Source organism: Phaseolus vulgaris, chromosome 10 (genome assembly GCF_000499845.2).
Source record: "Phaseolus vulgaris cultivar G19833 chromosome 10, P. vulgaris v2.0, whole genome shotgun sequence".
Classification (NCBI taxonomy): domain Eukaryota; kingdom Viridiplantae; phylum Streptophyta; class Magnoliopsida; order Fabales; family Fabaceae; genus Phaseolus; species Phaseolus vulgaris.
In genome coordinates this window covers 40480135-40501567 of record NC_023750.2, presented here as the reverse complement: position 1 = coordinate 40501567, position 21433 = coordinate 40480135, and the positions used below count along the sequence as shown (strand labels likewise).

Sequence of the window (21433 nt, the reverse complement as noted above, 5' to 3'; positions counted from 1 at the left end):
TAGAGTGAACCAATATAAATCTCTGTGTGCATTTTCTCTCTCTCCCTTAACTCTTTAAATTCAGTTTTGATATTTGTATACTGGTATAAACAACCGATTGTTTCTGCGAAACAACTGATTGTTTTTCTGGTGCTGTGCTTTTAGCTTTGTGATTTGGCAAACTGGATTCCTTATCAACTGTTTCTTAAGATAATTTCATTCTTGACTTAAAAGTTTTTGAAATCCCTCTTTAAACCATTCACCCCCCTCTAGTTTAAAGCCATTCATTCTAAAAAAGGTTGTCAATCTGCTGGAGTAACTTGTGGGGGAGTATTTGGACTTGTAGAATTACTCAATAATTGTTGCCAACATTGAGACTATTTGCTTTGGAAGATGAAAGATGAAGAAAGAGGAAATTTTCCTGGAGATGCAACAATGCAGAATTTCTCCTCAGCTGAAGGTCTGGGTTTGTTCAAGAGGCTGGAAGGTAGCAAATGAAGGGACACTTGAAGAGTTATATGGTGTGGTTATTTATGCATCAAGCCTTGCATCGTTAAGAATGATTGTGGCAGGGCAAAACCATATCATCCAACTTGGGGGTGTTTTTGCTGGAAATCTGTTGGGCGTGATATCTAGGCTGACAACTTTGAACCATTCGTGCAGTAGGGTAGCACAAGCAGGGCAAGTAATCCACATGTTTGTTAGCTTTGTGTAGGAGGTGAGTCCACACAGTATGCAGGAGGACAAAGCTCTGGGAGGATGGAAGGTGCAGGACGTATGAGTCAATGAGATTAGGCTAGAGATGTTGTCAATTTTTGCTCTAATGCACTGGTAGGAAACAGTAGGGCAACACAAATTTGTGGGAAGCTCAAGTACTTCTACTTCATTGGGGGTAGCAATAGAATTTCAACCTATGGAGGAGGTTTTGCTTGTATGGAGGAGGAAAAGATTCACAAGCCATAGTGGACGCATTGCTATTCTGGAGTTTGATGTTAGTCCAAATGGTGTGTAGCTTATGAACAAAGTATTTGAAAACCAAGGCCTAGTGCCAAGCTGTCCATTTGCATTTTCTGCTGAGGCTTTATTTTACCATTTGGACAAGTTGTGGACCAAAGCCGTAATTTCCATAAAGGGTCACGATGTAGTCTAAAGTTGTGATTCACTATGTAGTATGACTAGCTCCTGAATGTGTGGCAACGTATGGTTGTAGTAAGAAAACCAAAATCTGAACTGGGTACAAGACGAGAACTAAATTGAATGTTAGAGCCTCTCTTTTTCTTTTTGGCATAATTGTGATGCACAGTAGCTGCATAATTCAAGCTTTTTGCTGCATAATAGTTGCTTTCGTGTGGAGCCTAAGGCTACAATTTGGCTTTGCTATATCTAGTCTAAACTGGACTGGTAGTAGCTTATAAGTTAATTAGAATTTGTGAAGGTATAAGTTAAAGCACAAATTGAAACAACTTCTTTTATATTATGTTATTATAAAGCTAAAGCTAAATTAGTGTAGGCCTTTGTGTTTATTGTTTTTCGGTGGGTTGTATTTGTGGAGATGAACCATGTATAAGGGTTGAGATATTCTTCAAATGTCTACTTTTAATTTATTTATTCATTGCTGATAATTAAGTGTTAATTTTTATATTTATTCTATTTAAATCCATTCAAAAGTCTTTAAATAAAAAAGGAGATGTGAGACATTTCACGAACTATAACCCTATATTAATTTTAATATATAAGACTAATCTAAATTGGAAAGACAATATTACCATGTTTTTTAATTTTATTTGTAAAAATAATAAAATATTTGGGTTATTTTAGTCCTTTCTGTTTTATATACACAAAAACATAGAACTAATTTACATGCATTAAATAGACTGAAGATAATGACAATTCATAGTATATAGGTAGATACAAATCTTATATTATAAGTTGATTTTATAAAGTTGAGTTAGACTTAAAAATCCTTTTTTTAATATGCATAATACTTATATTGGTTGAAAATATTAGATATAGGATCTTTAAAAAATATTTGAAATATAAAATATTTGAAATAAAATCAATTCAAATTTAATATATTCAAAATGCTCTAGAAATTGCGAAGGCTAACTTTTGATTAATTTTGTTAGTTCTTCTTAGGCCTTAAATGCACTTGTTAAACACCCATAAACAACTAACATTACAAATTAACTCAATTACTTAAATTATGTAACTAAAAAGTTATTTGTGTTCAACACAATTAGCCATTCACACCACAACAATTAACAAATACATAGTTCATTAAACAAAATATTCATGTTCAATAATAGGGTAAATACGGGGACACACCTTACTTTGTTAGTTTTTCACTAAACTAGTTATTAATAAAGGAGTAGTTTTAGTTAGTGTTATGTGTCCACTTTGTTCACAAGTACCAGAATAATTTAGTTTTGGGTTGTGGCATAGTTATGGAGGTATGAAACTCTTGTTTTGGGTAGGTGAGTATTCGGGGAGTCCAAAAACATAATCCCTTTAATCACTTTGAGCAATTTTTATTAGTTTGTTGAGTAAAATGAAGAACCAATATTGGCTGATATTGTTGTTTGCAATAGTATGACAAATATGGGAACATAGAAACTATGTTGTTTTGAAACAAGGGATTGGTGATGCTGAGAAAATTTTGCAAATGGCCCAACTCAAATCTTGACCGTGGTTGAAATGCAAATTAACAACTTTTTCTTTCTCTTTTTTGTGATTGATTTATGTACCCAATTTTATGCTTCAAATCTCTTAATGAATTGTTGCTTTATGGATGTATGACTGACTATAAAGTATATTCCTTTAAGCTATAGTTCATTTAGCTGGTTGGGAAAGTTTTTTTTTTGTTAGTAATGCAATACTACATGACTAGAAAGACGTGATCTAGTGGTCTGGACTGGAGTGCAAGATGTTGGTGTTACAATCATCTTTGCAAATTTGTGCAATTTAATTTCGCATGCAGAATTGGGCTTGGACATTATTCTTATAAATGAGCTAAGTGAAAGTTGTGCCTCAAAAGGTTTTTTTGCAAAGTTTAAACATATTAATGGTCTTAATATGATAGTGTATTGTACACATATCTCTTGTAGTTTGTGTTTTTTGTACTATGGAATATATTTGTTTTGTATAAGATTGTGAGGGCAGTTAGGTATATATGAAATAAAACTTCTTTGCAGCTGGTTCTTCACGTAGTTATTAGTGGAACAAAGTTTATTTTGGAAGAACTTCTCTCATGATGTTAGTTTTGAGACACAAACATATGTAGTTATCTTGGATATTATAAATTTAGTTGGTGGTCATCTTTGTTAAAACTTTCTCTTTGTAATAGGATTGAAATATCTCTCGAATATTTTATATTAATTTATTTATTATTTATCAATAAAAAAATCCACTATATACCAAATTAATTATTAAAACAAAAAACTAATCTACTAATACAACTTACAATTTAAATCATTCACTTAGTCAAATGACCCGCTACACATAAAACTATTAACAAACTTTACAATATTAACCATCCACAAAATTCAAAATTGGTTACTCCATCTAACATAATTATTCGACTATAGGCATAATTTTAATCAATCACCCAATCTAATTAACCAGTACAGATAACATAATTGACGAATAAATAGAAGAAATCATATTAATCATTCACAAACCCATATTAATCACTATAATAACATGCTTAACCAACTAACAAACCTATTTACTATATGCAATGTGAAGTTAAATGAGTAACATATTAACACTTGCAAAATAAAATTTGAAAATCGAAAAATAAATCACATACGTTCTTTCACATTGATTTTTTTTATCAATAAAAAATAAATAAAATAAAATGAGATATTTCAGGTGTCTCAACCTTTATAAAAATTCCAAAAACATGTCTCAATCCTTATAAAAACCCTGAAAATAAGTTCCCTACCTAAGGACATCGATTGCAAAAACCATGTATTGGTTCTCTACATTTTTCGAATTAACAAACACATATCTTTGAACTAAAATGCGATTTCCTCTGTCGTTTCTTTCTTCAACTTTTCCAACCTTTTTCTTCTTTTATACTTTTTTTTTTCTTTCGTTATTTATAATTCTTTCCTTCTTTTATTTTGAGTAAAACTCATCCGAAATATTATCTACTTTAAAATTTGAATCTAGTTAAAGTTTTTTTTTTCAATATATTAAGAAAAAAAAAGTATTTAAAGTATTTTTTTCACACAGGAGTGGTTAGTGATTCATAAAAAAGGATCTAGTCAAATCTCTTAACATTTCCCTTAAAAGATATCTCGTCCTCTTCTTCTGTCATTTTCTCATCTCATTTGAATAGAATGAAACCCAAGTGATACATCATTCTTTTTTCAAAATAAAAATATCTGAATGTTTTTTATAAAAATTATAAACATCTTATTAAACTGAAATAATCCCACACCTCATCTTCGTATATATAGGTTTAGTTTAAAATGGGACGAGAAATCTAATTTCAATAAAAAAAATTATTGATATATATAGCAAAATATCTTGATGGCAGTCCATATCAGTGTTTAAAGCTTGGTCCAGCAATCCTCAAAGAATTTCGTTGTGAGACAATATTACATGTGATAAGATCTCCTCTGACACATCTATTTGTGTTTTTATCAGACATATATATATCAGATACCAATATTTATTATAAAGATACTAGTAAGATAGATATCGATAAAAAAATTTAATTTAAAAATATTTGTTAGATTTTTTATAATTTTAATAAATTTTTTTAAAAATTACATTATTTTTTAAAAAACTTAAATTTATTGTATAAAATTTATTATAATTATAAAAATAAAAAACAAATAATTTTGTGTTGAAGATCCCGACTAAAAATTAGAGAGTTTCATAGTATATAAGTGGGTGCAAACCTCACTTCATTGAGCCGGTTTTATGGGATTGAGTTAGACTTAAAGTTCACTCTATAATATTATCTAGTATATCTACATTTTAGAAATTATAGATATTTTCATATCATTGAAATATAGATAGATAAGATACTCAATATGGAAAATTGAAGGACGGAATTTAAAATCTTCCCCATTACCTTATCCTTATCTATTATTTTGCATAGGGTCTCTCTCGCAAACAAAGGTACGTAGACGACACAGTAGAATATTTCAGTATAGTCCAAAGATAAACTAAATAATAATACTTTTCTTCCAAAGATAAAACTAAATAAACTATAAGAATATTATTCTAGTTAAAAAATATTAAACATGTCACATCCTTTTGTCAGAATTCTCAAAAACAAAGATGAACTTATAACATGTTTCACACAGTACATGTAAGTATCTCTATACTTACTAAGCAATCTACAAAAATTAGAATCTAGATTTGAGTCTCTGCATTCGAAGGTCTTCGAGTATAAGGCGAGTCTCTTCACGTGCCTCACTACAGCATTGTCTGTAAGATGCTACCATTTGCTTGGTGGAGCTTTCCAATTCTCTCATCTCATCCAAAACTATTTGTCTATTTCGGCACTCCACACTGCAGAAACCTTGATCTCCCCTGCACAAACATCATATCCAACTTCTATCAGAAACCACAACACACCACAACACAATGTTTATAGAGATAGTTAACTCAAGTATAAGGTGTTTGCTTTTAGGTTTTTCAGTAAAGAGATTAGAAGATAAAAGCCTCAAACAGATCTAACACATAATAAATTATTCAAGATATGTTAAGTTTAGCATGATTAAGCAATTATGTGTAAGTAGAATCAAGGGTTTGGTTTTCTTATATGTATATATGTATACCTGTACATGTAAATATCTTTGTCTGGACTGAGCTGCTTCTTGCATAGATTGCAAGTTTTAAGGAAGCAGAAGTGTTGTTGAGGGATGGATTGGTTTGGCTTTCTCATTGCAGATTTCAAGAGGACATTTGAGGTGGTCTTTGAGCTGGTGATTTGAGGGAGAAGTCTCAAGCCAACATCCATGTTGGTGCTCTCGAATGATCTCTCGTGCTTTCTTCTTTTGTTCATCGCATGCTTCCCTTCTTGGTGTTCCACTTTAAAGGGGCTAACTATGAACTTTGTGAGCATGGTGAGTGGAGAAACACAGAAGAGAAATGGAATATAGAGTGGAAAAGAAATTGGAAGTGGATGAGTTCTTGAAAGGAAGGAATGGTTGATATTTAAAGGAACCATGCCCCCACAAAAAAGGGCATTGCAGCATCACTCATGTTTTACTCTGTGTAACTGTTGTGCTCCTATACAACACGTGTTGCATAACTGCATTAGAATACAAATATTTTTATCTGAGATTGTTGCAGCCTTTTACAGCATGCTTTTGCATAGGTCAAAAAACAAGAAAGTGGACAAGAGGGAGCAAAAAATAATAGAGTAGGTGGTGAAATTATGGCTGGTGTCTAATTCTGGTGTTTGTATTATTGCTTTTGTTTGGCCCACATGGGACACGGTTGAGAATTGCTGACAGAGATTTGTCTTTTTAATAATAGTTTGCAATATTCACACATGAAACTTGTGTTACCCAAGAAGACATGACATAAAGTTTGGTTAAAATTAAGCACAGATTCCACACATAAACTTTGGAACCACACCACAGTTGCAGAGATTTCTTATTCTTTCCGATGGAAAAGTAACAATGGCAATAGCCACTTACCGTATATATTCATGAACAGAATGTGCCATATATATTCATGGAATATTTGAAGGTCCTATCATTAATTTGCATGGTTGAATTATTAAAGGGGTAAAACATTGTTATGCTAATTGAAAAAGAAAAAAAAACTGGCTTATGAGTATTAAGGTAGGCAAATTATATTTGTTTTATAAATGAAAACAGAAATCAAATATTTTTTACATCAATTTAATCACTTTGAATTCTTAATATTTTCATGGAAGACGAAGCTTATAATTTCTATTTTTGCAGAGATTTTTTTTAAAAAAAAATTTAAGACCATGTTTCACTTTTACGAGGAGTTACATTACAATTTTTTTTTTTTACTAAGTATTAAGTGAGTTATTTAGTTTCTTAAAAATGTAGGAACTTGTTATGAGGTTTAGTTTTTGTTTTTTATTTCTTAGAGCCTCTTATTTTTGTTTAGGGGTTAGTGGGTACATTATTTACTATTATTATTATGTTATTTTTTATTTAGAACCGATTCTATATAATGAGCATCTTGTGTGCAGCAAAAGAGTTATTTTCTTATTTTTAATGGTAGTGATAAAAATTAATTTAAAATTCCCTTATTTTGATTTTTTACACTCCTGTAATTTCTTATATTTTGTGGGTTTTTTCTAGAATAATTATTTTTTATAAAGAATTTAAACTATTCTATAGTATAAAAAATTAGATAGAATTTTTTAAAATAATTTTAAATTTTAATAGATTATTAAAGTATTTTGATTATTTAAAATTGTAAAATTTTAAAAATTCACTTAAAAAATAAATTTTTTATATCTTATACTCTCCTTATTTTATATTAAATATCTAACATTAACTAATATATTAAATTTTAACTTACAATTTTAATCTTGATTTGTTTACACAAGTTATATAAAATATATAATTTTAGTCAACAATTTTAATCTTATTTTTTTTACACAATTTTAATAAATTAAAATCCGTAACTTTTTTTAATGCAATATAACCTAAACAACTAAATTCTAACATGTTTCACACTATTTTGAACCTAAACTTGCTTATAGATCAACTAAAGTTAAAAATATCGAGACAACCCTCAAATTAAGTTAAAACAAACCTATCCTAATGAGTTATTTTACTAACAATTTCAATATTTCAATAACAAAGAAATATCAATTCGAATCCACAATAGAGTATATTACACAATGTTCTTTTACATGTAAACGTAATAACCAATTTTAGTATTTCTAAAATGCAATTTTGTATTTTTATTTGTAGTGTTTTTTATATGTAACATTACATATGCTCGTATAGATAAAGTAAGTCTAGATAATACCTAAAACAGATTGTACAATTGTTGATGTGTTTGTTACCTCCTCGTTCCTTACTTCAAGTCTCTCCCTTTAATTGCAGGTGCTCGATCAGGTTTGACCTGAAAATGATATTCCGACGATCAAATAAGTACTCTGTGTCAATGGTGTATAGTGAAAACTGATTAAAGCATATCTTACACTCGGTAGAGGGTTTATTTATAGTGTTTAACCTTTGGATTTATGGACCGAAACTATCAAATATCAATGTTAACTGATTTTTAGCATGATTCCCTGATTTATATGAAGGTATATTGGTATATTTGAATAATATCTTTAATAAATCAATATTTTTCACTAAATCAGTCTTAGTTAATTTCTCGAGAGTGTCACTCGGATTTGATGGGACATGATTATGATTGATATTTGATAGGGAGGTATATTTATATTTGAAGAATATCTTTAATTAATCAATATCTTCTACTAAATCAGTCTTAACTAATTTTTTTGGGAGTGTTACCCGAATTTAATGGGACATGACATGATTATGATTGTAGGAAGTTTCCATAACTGTCACTGCTGCCATTTATTGAATGTCTTAAATGTATTTTAATACGGTTGGTCGTGACTCGAACAATATCGTCCGTACAGATACTTTTAAATTAACAATATTAATACATTAATTTTATAACTATCACATATAAATATATCTATAAATATTAAAATAATTATACACCAGCATTATTAATTCAATAAAATTAGTATAAAATCAAAATTAACATATTTACGCGATATTAAATATTAAAATTTAAAACATTTTCAACCATTAACAGAACTTATTTAACCATAAATAAAATAATCCAAAGGTCAAAGTACGGAACCGACAAAAAAGTTAGGGAGAATTAAGTGTTCATTGTCACGTGGGTAAAAAATATAATCTCATATAAGCATTCATAAGGCGTGTACAAATTCAAGTTACTATAATAAAAAAATGCTGCCGAAAAATTGATTGAAACGCGGTTTGTGTTTTACCTCTTTCTTTATAAAATAATTAAGTTGAACCAACTTTAATGTAATTTCTTTAACCGATAAACATAATTATATCGTGCACTTAAATTAATTAAATACAACTATAAATTTATATAAAAATACATTTTTAAAACATAAAAAATAATTTTCTAATCTCCAATTTTCATGTCTACTTCTTTTTTGTATTTCTTTATTATATATTCGGTGAAAATTGTTTATAAATAAAATTAATATTTTAATATAGATCTGATTTAAAATTATATCATTTGTATAATAAATTCCCTGTCCTGGTTACTAAAAAGATAACGAAGGGATTAAAAACATTAGTGTTTACTTTTGTAACCTTGTTGCAAGTAATTTAAGAACTGAATTTATGATTACTATGGTTGAAATCATATTTATAATTTTTTATAAATTGTTTGATTGGGATAATTTACTATTTACTAGATGGTCAATTTATTGGATTTCCAATCTACATCCAATAAAATAGATTGAATTTAAAATTTATATATATTTTAATTAGATTAAATTTATTTTAATTTTTCTAAATCTATTTAAAATAGATTAAATTTAAATTAAATATATTTTGTTAATTAGATTAAATTCATCTCAATTTGTTATCAAAATGTTTTAATTCATTCTAATTTTGACAATTATAAATAGCATTGTTTGTATTGTATCAGTATAGTTTTTCTAGTAAGAGATCTCAGTTTCAATTCCAATTATTAAATTAATTTCCAACAGAGTGGTACCAAGAGCATAGGGAAGGGACTTGTGTGGTTTCCTGGTAGTGAGGTAATTGTTTCTGGAACATTGAGCAGAGGAGAATCTGTTGTTTTGCAAGCCAAGAGTTGGAGGTTGACTGCTACATCTGATAGTTGTCATGACTGCATTCGGTGTGGTTCCAAGGAGTCTTCCGATGTTTGATGGGAAGGATTATGATGATTGGATTGTAAAGATGGAAGACATTCTTGGTTTTTAAGAATTGGAAGAAGCTGTCAAGATTGGGTTTTAAGATTCAACCAAGCTTGAATCTGAGGAGCAGAAGAAAAAGTTTGAGAAACAGTTAAAAGAAAATAAAAAGATTGACTGCAAGGCACAAATGTTATTGCATCAGTCTGTCTCAGCAGCCATTTTCCATAAAATCTCAAAAGCTGAATCTGCTAAGCATATTTAGGACATACTGAAACAAACCTATGGAAATACTAGTAGGGTTAAGAAGGTGAGATTGCAATCACTCAGAAGAAAATTTGAATTGTTGTCCATGACTCAAGAATTAGTGTGTGATTATTTTGTAAAATCCAAGCAATTGCAAATTCCATGCGAGGTTGTGATGAGTAGTTGCCGGTTTCAAAGGTGGTTGAGAAGATTCTTAGAACTTTGATTCCTGCCTTTGATCACATTGTTGTGGCAATTGAAGAATCCAAGGATTTGGATGCAATGATAGTAGAAGAACTTCGAAATTCCCTTGAAGCACATGAGGAACGATTACTTTTAATAAAAGGTAAAGAAAAAGGTAGTATAGCAAGTTTTCCAAACTCAAATTACTGTCAGAGGCCGAGGAAGAAATGGCTGAAAAAAAAAAAAAGGAAAAGGAAGAGTAAGAGGAGATCAATCAAGTGACTGGCCTAGTTCAAGCAATCAGACCCAAAGTCAAAACAGTATGCAAAGGCAGAAGTTGGCTACTGGAAGAGGGAGTCAAGATCATGGATCCAAGAAATTCCATGATAAAAGAAAACTACAGTATTACAATTGTGGTAAGTATGGTCATTTTGCAACTAAATGTTGGGGAGCTTATCACAATAACAACACTACAAATTTATCAAAAAAAGATGAAGCACATCTAGCTTGAGAAAATGAAGATTCTTATTTAGATCAAGTGTTATTGATGGCCACTACAAATTAGGAGGAAGATGCTTCAAGTTGGTACTTAGACACAGGTTGTTCCAATTATATGATTGGCAACAAGGAGTGGATTATTGTTTTTGATTCTAATGTCAAAAACAATGTGAGATTTGCATATAATAGTATGATTTCTGCTGAAGGAATTAGCAAGGTCAGATTCACCTGTAAAGATGGAAAAGTTGACTACATGAATGATGTCCTATACGTGCCATCAATGAAGAATAATCTTCTCAGCTTAGGCCAACTACTGGAAAAGGGATTCAAAATGTTAATGAAACATAATTTCATCAAGATCTATGATCAGAAATCAAGGTTATTTCTTAAGGCACCTTTGTCTAAAAATACAACTTTTAATATTAACCGCATAATGTTTTTCTTCAATTGAGGATAAGGAGGAAACAAATATGTTGTGGCACTACAAATTTGGCCATTTGAATTTCAAGAGTTTGAACAGGTTAAGCAGTAAACAAATGGTCACAGGGCTGCCACCAACCAGCCTGTCTCATAAGACATGTACAGGCTTTCTATTTAGAAAGCAATCAAGAAATAATTTCAAGAACTCTAGACTGCAAAGAGCAAAGAATCCTTTGGAGGTTGTATATTCAGATGTATGTGGCCCTCTAAACAACAACTCACTTGGAGGTAATAGGTATTTTCTTACTTTTATGGATGAATTTTCTTACTTTTGTGGAGAAAGGTAAGGTGTTTGGAAGATTTGTGAAATTTTGTGCTAAGATTGAAAGGCAATCAGGTCATGTCTTAACAATTTTCATAACTGATGAAGGTGGAGAATTTAATTCCAAAGAGCTGAAAGAATTTTGTGTTGCAAAAGGAATTGAACATGAAGTTACATCTCCTTACACTCCACAACATAATGGAATTGCAAAGAAAATAAATAAAACTTTACTTAATATGGCAAGATGCATGCTCAAAGGCAAGGGGCTGCCTCATAACTTTTAGGGAGAGGCTGTCACCACTGAGCCTATATTCTCAATAGGTGTTCTACAAAAAATTTAGAGACAGTTGTTCCAGAAACAAATTTGGACTGGACTTAAATCAACGGTTAGTCATTTGAAAATATCTTGTTCTTTGTGATATAGACATATTTAATAAGAGAAGAGGAAGAAATTGGAAGATAAATTGGATATCATCCAATAAGTGCATACAAACTTTTCAACCCAGTGAACATATAATAATAGGTGGCTTTTATTTGTTTTGGTGCAAGAAGAAAAACTCAAGTTTAAATATTTTGTTTTGGAGACTATGGAACAAGGGTGAAGTTGGAATTGTGTGTGAAGGTAATGAATGATATAAAACTTACAACCAACTTACGTACATTTGGCCATAACCATTATTCTATCGTTATTGTTATGCTATTTAACCCCACATTTGTTCCACATTCTCCCAACATCATATTTAAGTTTTTATTTTCATAAAATAACCTCAAAAATATATAATTTTATATTAACATAAAATAACATACGAAGACAACTAAATAAGATGATTTTCATAAAATAACCACAAAAACATATAATTTTATATTAACATAAAATAACATATGAAGACCCTAAATAAAGTGATAAGACAAGGTAATAATCATGCCACTTAATTAATACAAAAATTAAATTACATAGACTTAATTAAAAATAAATAAATTTTTTCTATAATTAATATAATTTTTTAAAATATAGATTCAATTGAAAATAATTAAATTTATTAGAACTTCAAACTTAATTAAATCTAAAGTTACGGATTATAAATATTAATGTTTTTAATTTAAAAATAATATTTTTGAACAATTGTTTTCCAAAGAAGTGAACAAACAACACAAACTAACCAAGCCCAGTTTCCAAGAACTAATCCGTTGTAATTTTTGTAAAAAAACTAAATTAGGAAGCAGAACGACGCCGTCTTACTCTTTAGAAAGAACATGAGAAGATGTGAATCTCAATCTTCTTCTTGTTCAATCTTCATCTTCCAATCCCAATCAATCCATCATGTTAGGGTTTTAATACTTGCAGTTCCTCATCCTCTTCTTGTCGCGCACCGCCATTGCCGCGCCCTCTCTCCTCGATCACCAACTCTCTTCGTCCGTCCAACTATGCAACGCACCCTCGCAATTCCTCCGCAGTTTTGCGAAACGGCGTTTTCTTCGGTGCATCAAAGTGCGTAACTGAGTCCCGTCGGAGTCCAACCTTACGCGGGAGAAGTTTCATCGTCGTTTTCTCAGTGTGCCTGCGTGTCTGAACGGTGCTGCTTTTAGCTCGAACAACGATGTTTCCATTCCATCCTCATGGAGCTCCGAAACACGCTTGCACTCTTCTCGCTGTAACCTGTGGCGCAAGTTTCGCTGAGCACAAGGCCTCACAGAATCAGCACAAATATCCTTTTCCCGAGCTAGTTTCCGCGGGGCGTCTTGAGGTATTCACGATTAACGCATTCACATGTTGTAATGTTGGTTTTTGGTTTCGCGTTGGGAGCCACGGGAAGAGCATGATGTGGATGTTTTGTTAATGCAGGTTCAAACTCTTCGGAATCCGGATAAGGAACAGTTTAGGAAAGTGCTGGAGTCGTATCAACCGAATTTTGTTTATTTGCAAGGAGAGCAGCTAGAGAATGACAAAGTTGGTTCACTGGTCTGGCAAGGTTTGGAATTATCGACTTCTGAGGATATCATAGAGCTCTTTGGTTCCACATTGCCGACGGCTGTATGTATTCTGAATTTTTAGCTACTCTTTTGTCTGTGTGTGTGTTTTGTCGATGGCGCTCTAGGTTACGTGTATTAAGTTCAGTGAAGAAAATGGAGAGCTTTTAAATTTGGTAGTTTCTGTGTTGTTACAAGCTTGGTCATATTATGGGGACTAGTTCCGTTGGAGAAAGAAGGGAAAATGTAAGAAGTAGATCTGCATACTGTTAAGAATGTAGGAGAAAGAAGGAAAAATATAGGAAGTAAAATGCATACTGTTAAAAATATTAGAAACTTGCGTCTATATTTATCTAGATCAGTTGTATGGTGGCATAAACATTTGTACTTCAAGTATTGAACCAGTCAATGTGATACTTAAGAATTTAGACATTGGCGATATTTGGAGTCATTTTGACAGGTTTGACAGGGACCTGGGTATTATTATTATTGTTGTTGTTGTTGTTGTTATTATTATTATTATTATAGGATGTCTAAGTCTCACATAGAGTAATATGGGATGCATGGTTCATTACTTAAGTTACTTGGTTCTCCCCCTTAAGAACTAGCTGTTAAGGGAAGGTTTCCCAAGTTCTTTGGTGCTTATCACTTTACTCATGAAATTTCATTGTGTTCCTCCCAAAATTTTGAGGTCTAATCTTGTGTGTTAAAATTATTAACATTCTTTTTAGCCTATGTCTTATTAAGACATTTTTTTTGGCCTAACTAACTTTCTTATTGATCTTATAAAAACTAATATGGTTCATCTGATTTACGTTTGTTCCCCTCAGTTGGCATTGTGGGTATGATGTTTCATTTGATGTAATTTCAATGTTTTCTTCAGGTTTATTTAGAAATACCAAATGGAGAAAGTTTTGCAGAGGCTCTTCATCTTAAGGTACTTTTGTCTTAGTTGCTTGTTAAAACTCAGGTATCAATACTCAAGAAACTACCATTTCTGAAGGATGATAAAAAATACTAGAACCCCTTGCATTCTGATAATTCTATGGTGAAAGTTTGCTTATTTAATTGGATTGACTTTGCAGGGAATCCCATATGTTATATTTTGGAAGAATGCCTTTTTTTCTTATGCTGCCTGCCATTTTCGTCAAGCATTTCTTTCAGTTGTACAGAGGTATGATATTGTTTATTTTATTGCAACTTGCAAGCATGTGATGCATTCACAATGAAATGGCTCTTTATGTCCTAAGTCCAATTGTCCTACTGATACAAGTCATATTGATGGATGATTGCATATGCGTTTAATGATGCATCCAGTAGTGGCTCATCCATGAAAGGAATACTTTCTTGTGAAATCTGGAACTTTTCTAGTTTATCTGTTGTTAAACTAAATCATCGAATTTTTTTCTAATATTTTTGTTTGAACTATGAAGGGCCAGACTTTAGAAAGTCCAGTATGCCTTTTTTCTCTTATTTTCTGTGTCCATGCAATATTTGAGACCCTTTCTTTTCTTAGGGAAATGAGAAATTATAGTGGGTTTTGTTAAGATTTTCTAGGTAGTACATAACATCTAGTGCTGTTTACAAATGTTTTGCAGTTCATCTACACATACCTGGGATGCTTTTCACCTTGCACGTGCCTCTTTTGAACTTTACTGTGTCCAAAACAATCAAGTGCTTTCTACCAACATCCATGATGCTATTAGTGAGATGGGGCCACACCTTCTCGGTGACTGTCTCAAAATCAATGTTGACCCTCCAGAGATTGATGAGGAAGATGATGACGAAAATTCCTCAGGCACTCTGCCTGCCATTAAGATACATGAAGATGAAGTGAACTTGAGATTTCTTGTCTGTGGTGCACCTTCGACTGTTGTAAGCTTCTTTCGAATTCTACTTCCTGCTCTCCACCTTTAAACTTTGATGCTAATTCAATGAAAAATGTCTGTGGTAACTGTGACATAGTGACATGCCCCACCTACAGATGCATGTTGAAAATAAGTTTCTCTGTTGTGGAACAAAGCAAGAGTATGTTTACCAATTTACGACTGAGGAAAGGATTGTTATATAACAATGCACATTAATAAACACACCCATCCACACTAGATATCATTTACCGAGTACTCATCGCTTTTGTTTCTTTTCAGGACGAGTCATTGCTAAGATCTTTGGAGGATGGACTCAGAGCTCTCTTAACTATTGAAGTACGTTGACTTTATGTTTAGTTGAAATATCTTACTTGGATTATAAAACTCTATGTCAGCAAAATCTTAAGATGTATAACCCTTTTTATATTGTAAAACTAAAAAAAATACTGTTAAGAAAATAAGATCCACTGTTTTGCCCCCATCATTATTCAATCTGGTGTATTCTTTCCTTGGGAGCAATATAAATATAATATAATATAATAAAATGCAACTTCCCGCTGTAATTTTAGTAGTCTTTTACCCTTGTGTTGTTTTGTTGCTTTTTGCTACAACATTTTCATCTGCTTGATATGGCCTCTAGGGAGGTTTTCTCAATTTTTGTATTTATCTTTTCAGATCCGCGGTTGCAAGCTCCATGGCAAGTTTAGGTATGTTAATATAACTTGCATATGATTTTGTACTCATACATTTTATGACTTGAAAAATGTCTCTCTCTTAGTCAAATTCCTTTATTTTCATGGATTTTCGCTAGGACTTTTTTGAACAGATGAATATGATTTGCCACCATGTAATATATATTTTTATGCTATGGTACAGTGCCCCACCACCACCTCTTCAGGCAGCCACTTTTTCTCGAGGAGTTGTAACCATGAGATGTGATATATCAACCTGTAGTTCTGCACATATCTCACTTCTGGTATCGGGCAGTGCACAAACTTGTTTTAATGATCAGGTACCCTCCAACTATCTATGTTCCATTGTTTAAGAATTATTTATGTAGCCAACAATAATCGCTATTTGTGCTGATATATAATAATGTTTTAGTGTTAATCCTACATTTCTCTCAGCAACTTTTATAGGCATAGATACATACATTATGTTTCTTATTACTATTTTGTCTTCAGAATTTAATTTATCATTTTTTTTTGGAATGTCACAGTTCTTTGATCATTTTAATTATCATTGAGTTGTCTAATACTATTTTATTAAGCATTAAGTCAATAACCCCGTATCTGAGGTGCAATGATAATATATACATTGTCCAAGATACTTTTACCTGTTGAAATTTTTAGATTCTTATTCTTTGGCCTATCTGTTTTACTTTTTAGCTCCTGGAAAGTCATATAAAAAATGAGATAATTGAGAAGAGTCAACTAGTTCACGCGCAGCTCAACAATGAGGGAAACAAACAGAACATCTCTGAACCTCGCAGATCTGCTTCTATTGCCTGTGGAGCACCTGTATTTGAAATTTGCATGAAGCTTCCTCAATGGGCTTTGCAGGTTTTAATATCTCTCCCTTTTCCCCTTCTTTTTGATAAAGTTATCTTTGTCAGTGTTTTATTGCTTAAAGTTATTATTTCTCAATGTCAATCCTTCTTGCTAGTTTCATACTCGGGATTCATCGATGCTTTAATTTAATCATTGCTTGTTGTTCTCTTGTGGGATTACCTAACGTTTATGTTAAGAATTTATCCTGCATTTACTGCTTATAATACGTTTGATGTCCAATTTTGTACTAGTATGATTAAATAGTAGTATTTATACCGGGCATCTCACCTTTGCTGTCAACTACCCTGCATCTTTCATTTTCTTCCCCCTTTCAAATGGGAGTACCATATTCTTTAAATATGCAGTTTAGCCCTATTATAATGAGAGTGGTTCTAAGCAAAGAGTTTCACACTGGGATTTTTCATCATGATTCTTTCAAGCAGTTATGACCTAATCAAACTGTTTTGACCTACCTGCTTAACCTGTTTTCAAATTGGATAATCTACATTTGCATGGCTAATAATCTATGGATAACCAAAGAGTTGCACACTGAGATTTATCAGTTTGATTCTTTCAAGCAGTAATCATTGTCCCTACTAATCACTCTATTTTGACCTAATTGCTTATCCTGTTTTCAAATTGGGTTATCTACATTTGCTAATAATGAACGAACGCAGATAGTAACAAGGACTTCTGCATAAATACATGGGTGTTAAGTACAGTATTTAAAGTTTGCATCCTATTAGAATTGGAGTTCTACATTAGGCATATTTATTGTTATTCAGGTTCATAATTGCATGTCTTTGTTGCTCCCTTCAGATTTTGAGACAGCTAGCACCTGAGGTTTCTTATCGAAGTTTAGTTGCACTTGGTATTGCTAGTATTCAGGGGTTGCCTATAGCTTCTTTTGAGAAAGATGATGCCGAGCGCTTACTTTTCTTCTATCAAAGTTGTGAGAAAGATAGTGGTACAAGCAAAAATAATATAATATTTGGCAGTCCCCCTGGTTGGTTGAAACCACCCCCTCCTAGAAGAAAAAGGTGTGAATCAAGCCAAGGGGCTAGCCCTGGTCTTCATGAAGGCGTCTTTGCGGGGCCTGCCACTGTTTATAAAGTAAATGAAGAGGAAAAAGATAGAAAAATGGCAAATGGCATTAGCACCCCATTAGCTCCTGCTAGACAGAGATTAAAAGTATCTGCAATGAGGCCAATTCCTCACATTCGGCGCCATAGAATGACACCTTTTTGTGGACCTTCTGAGACAGATGGTTTTGATGGTGGGCAAGTAGAGCCTACTTTGCCACTTGTTGCCCCAACAAAGCGTAGTATTGGATCAACATCTGCAACACATAGAAAATCATTTTCAAGTGCAGCTCAATCTAAGCAGGTTATTTCGTTGAACCCATTGCCTCTTAAGAAGCATGGTTGCGGTAGAGGCCCAGTACAGACGTGCTCTGAGGTTAGTTTTCCTTTGTCCATTGTTTTAAGATAATTTGATGAGTTGTAACCTATGCCTAATTCTAGAGATTATTTCTTTGAAATATGTAACTTGAGGATTGTGCTCTGTAGTTTTGATTTTAAATGTAGCCTTGTCTCTTCAGATAGAAACCTCTAAATACTACATAAGTTGATGAAAATGGTTGCTGTCATTCAGCAAAGGGAGTTTTCTTACATGTTAACATTGATCTGAAAATTTTAATTACGTATCCTAGAAGGATGATCTTCCTTTTCTAATTAATGATCTTTTTGGATCAATATTTCATAAACGAATGTTATTCTAAGACCTAAATATTGCTAAATCATACTGGGCCAAGTGCCAACTGATATGCAGTTCAAACGTTCAATGAGACTCTATATTTAAAAAACAAAAGAAATCTCTTTTTTTTCGTTTTCTGATTATTTTCCTTTTAGTGATTTTTAGTCTATATTCCATACAGAAAATTTATCCTAATCATTATTGTAACTTTCTGTATTAGGAGGAATTTCTTAAAGATGTCATGGAGTTTCTGATTCTCCGGGGACATAATCGATTAATTCCTCAAGGAGGGCTTACCGAGTTCCCCGATGCCATACTCAATGGAAAACGTCTTGATCTCTACAATTTGTATAAAGAGGTGAGTTGATGACTGTGTATTATTTGAGAATGATTATGGATGTGTATTTTTTGTATATTTTCTGTATATTTTCTTTCTTAATTTGTTGGTCTTTTTAGGTGGTTACGAGGGGAGGATTTCATGTTGGCAATGGTATCAACTGGAAGGGGCAAATCTTTTCAAAGATGCGGAATTATACAACTACCAATAGAATGACTGTAAGTTCTATGAGTTGGCTATATACCTTGAGTGGCTCATTTTTAAGTGTTTATTATATTGACTCTGGAATTTCACTTTAAAATTTAAATTGAGATTGACAAGGAATGGGTTTTCCTATCTTTTGATGTGAAAATTTTCACATCTCTCGATAAACTCTTATGAAATCTTGATTAACTAAAATAACATAAAGGAAGTTTTCAAAACTGAAGCCGCTTCAAAGACTTGACAACTGAAATCTTAGGACTCTAATAAAAGAATTATCTCTATTTACCCTCCCAGAGAATCCCTAGTACTGAAAAATTATGTTAATTAAATTAACGATAATTGACCTCTGTTGGGTCTCAGAGCCAACGTCTATATGAATCTTCAACATGATACAATCCCAGATAGCAACATGACACAATTCCATAAGGCTCTGCTTTCTCTTTTTGTATTCGTTAAAGTACAGTATGGAAACGGTTCTGGTCAATTAAAGTACAGCATTCTGTTCTGTTCCTCATCCCAAAAACTAAAAATGGTGCAATTAGTTTATTTTTAGGGTCTTTGGCTTAAGCGTTGGTGTAACTATTGATGATCATATGTTGTTGGCTTTACCTCTGTTGTAGTTTCTTTAAAAAGGTTAGTTAAATTAGAAGAGAAGTTAAAATTGCACTGATATGAAGTTCTCTAATTAACAAAGAATTTATGTTCTGACCGAATGTTTGTTTATTATGTGAAATTAACTGGTAGCTAAGGGTTTTTGTGTCTTATTCTACAGGGTGTTGGAAATACTCTGAAAAGACATTATGAGACCTACCTTTTAGAATATGAATTAGCACATGACGATGTGGATGGAGAATGTTGCTTGTTGTGTCACAGGTTGTACTTAATATTTTTTAAGTCAATGAAGCTATGCAGTTACATTAGTTTAATTTAAGACTCGTAATTTACCATTCACTTTATGATTGGCAACTGTAGCAGCAGCTAATATAATTTTTTATGTACAATCTTTTCTGTTAAACAGTAGTGCAGCTGGTGATTGGGTGAATTGTGGCATATGTGGTGAGTGGGCCCACTTTGGCTGTGACAGAAGGCAGGGTCTAGGCGCATTTAAGGTACTGCTTCGTCACATTCACATAGAATTATTGTATATACGTTGAGTCTTAATATAGCGAAAAATAATAAATCTGTTTGGTACTAATTATATTAAGGTTCTTTTCTTTAAATCACAACTTCTGCAGGATTATGCAAAAACAGATGGGTTAGAATACATATGTCCTCATTGTAGTGTTACAAATTTCAAGAAGAAACAAAATGTTACAAATGGGTATTCACAAGGGTCAATGTCTTCACGACACCTTTGATGGTTTCTCTTCTGGAATAGCAGACAAACTAGTTACCCGCTTTGCTGGATTTATCTGTACTCTATGTTTTAGATAGATTAGTAAAATATAGGATGAAAAAAATGAAAGTTAGGTCAATTAACACAAATGTCATTAAGATTAGGCGAACCCCTCACCTTTGTTCTTGATTAAGGGGAACAAAAATTCCTAATTCAGATCATGGAACTCATACCACTTTCAGATCCCCATCAAACTCTCCATTGTGAGTTGAAAGTTAGTTTATTACGAGTGTCCTATTGTATTGAAAGGAAAATGTGTATAGACTTGTGCACTAAGAATGTTTATATGATTTAGTTTAACATATCTTTTTCAGTCTTTTTACTATATGCACATACTACTTCTTGGTTGTCAGATTTGAGTGTGTAATGTCAAATAGGAAAAAAAATGTATATATACAAGAGGAACTCATGCCACTATCACGTTATTTTAATTTTGTTCCATTATTTGTTGAAAATTATAAAATTATGAATGCAAAATTATTAATAAAGTTCATGAAGTAAGATTGAAACTCACATAATCAATTTCGGTTAATAATAAGTCTGTTTATGTCAAAGGATGTTCATTTTTTGGGTCCAATTTTAATCTTGAAAAACTGAGATAATAGTAATGGTTTGTGTATATGATCTAATTTTTGAATACAGACGGAATAATTTTTTGGGAAGAGATTATTCTGATAAATAGCATTTGTTTTATCAAAATTAGAATAAGCACCTCTGTCTTTATGTCGTAACACAATTTTTAGACTCTTAGTTTGCAGAATCACTTTTAATTCTACTTTCAACTCTAAATTATTCTGTTTTGAGTA

General features: G+C 32.0%; 2 protein-coding genes across 2 annotated transcripts; one reads left to right on the top strand and one right to left on the bottom strand.

The window, feature by feature from the left end:
• Positions 1–5187: 5187 nt before the first annotated feature.
• Positions 5188–6138, bottom strand: LOC137819575 (FCS-Like Zinc finger 17-like). The gene is made up of 2 exons (XM_068623465.1): positions 5778–6138; positions 5188–5529 (listed from the first exon to the last, which is right to left on the bottom strand). The coding sequence occupies exons 1-2, from the start codon at positions 6062–6064 to the stop codon at positions 5343–5345; spliced, it is 474 nt and encodes a 157-aa protein (XP_068479566.1). The 5' UTR covers positions 6065–6138; the 3' UTR covers positions 5188–5342.
• A 6593-nt stretch (positions 6139–12731) lies between these two features.
• LOC137818483 (AT-rich interactive domain-containing protein 4-like) lies at positions 12732–20949 on the top strand. Its single transcript, XM_068621938.1, has 15 exons — positions 12732–13294; positions 13393–13581; positions 14401–14454; positions 14603–14691; positions 15116–15392; positions 15665–15721; positions 16061–16092; positions 16262–16397; positions 16774–16947; positions 17755–18393; positions 18911–19048; positions 19147–19245; positions 20004–20104; positions 20250–20340; positions 20467–20949. The coding sequence occupies exons 1-15, from the start codon at positions 13148–13150 to the stop codon at positions 20587–20589; spliced, it is 2346 nt and encodes a 781-aa protein (XP_068478039.1). The 5' UTR covers positions 12732–13147; the 3' UTR covers positions 20590–20949.
• Positions 20950–21433: the final 484 nt, after the last annotated feature.

Coding starts and splice junctions, on each gene's coding strand:
- LOC137819575 (XM_068623465.1), bottom strand. CDS start 6,064: ATGCTCACAAAGTTCATAGTTAGCCCCTTTAAAGTGGAACACCAAGAA. Junction 5,530..5,777: donor AAAGATATTTACATGTACAG/GTATACATATAT, acceptor ATGTTTGTGCAG/GGGAGATCAAGGTTTCTGCA.
- LOC137818483 (XM_068621938.1), top strand. CDS start 13,148: ATGTTTCCATTCCATCCTCATGGAGCTCCGAAACACGCTTGCACTCTT. Junction 14,692..15,115: donor TTTCTTTCAGTTGTACAGAG/GTATGATATTGT, acceptor AATGTTTTGCAG/TTCATCTACACATACCTGGG. Junction 15,393..15,664: donor GTGGTGCACCTTCGACTGTT/GTAAGCTTCTTT, acceptor GTTTCTTTTCAG/GACGAGTCATTGCTAAGATC.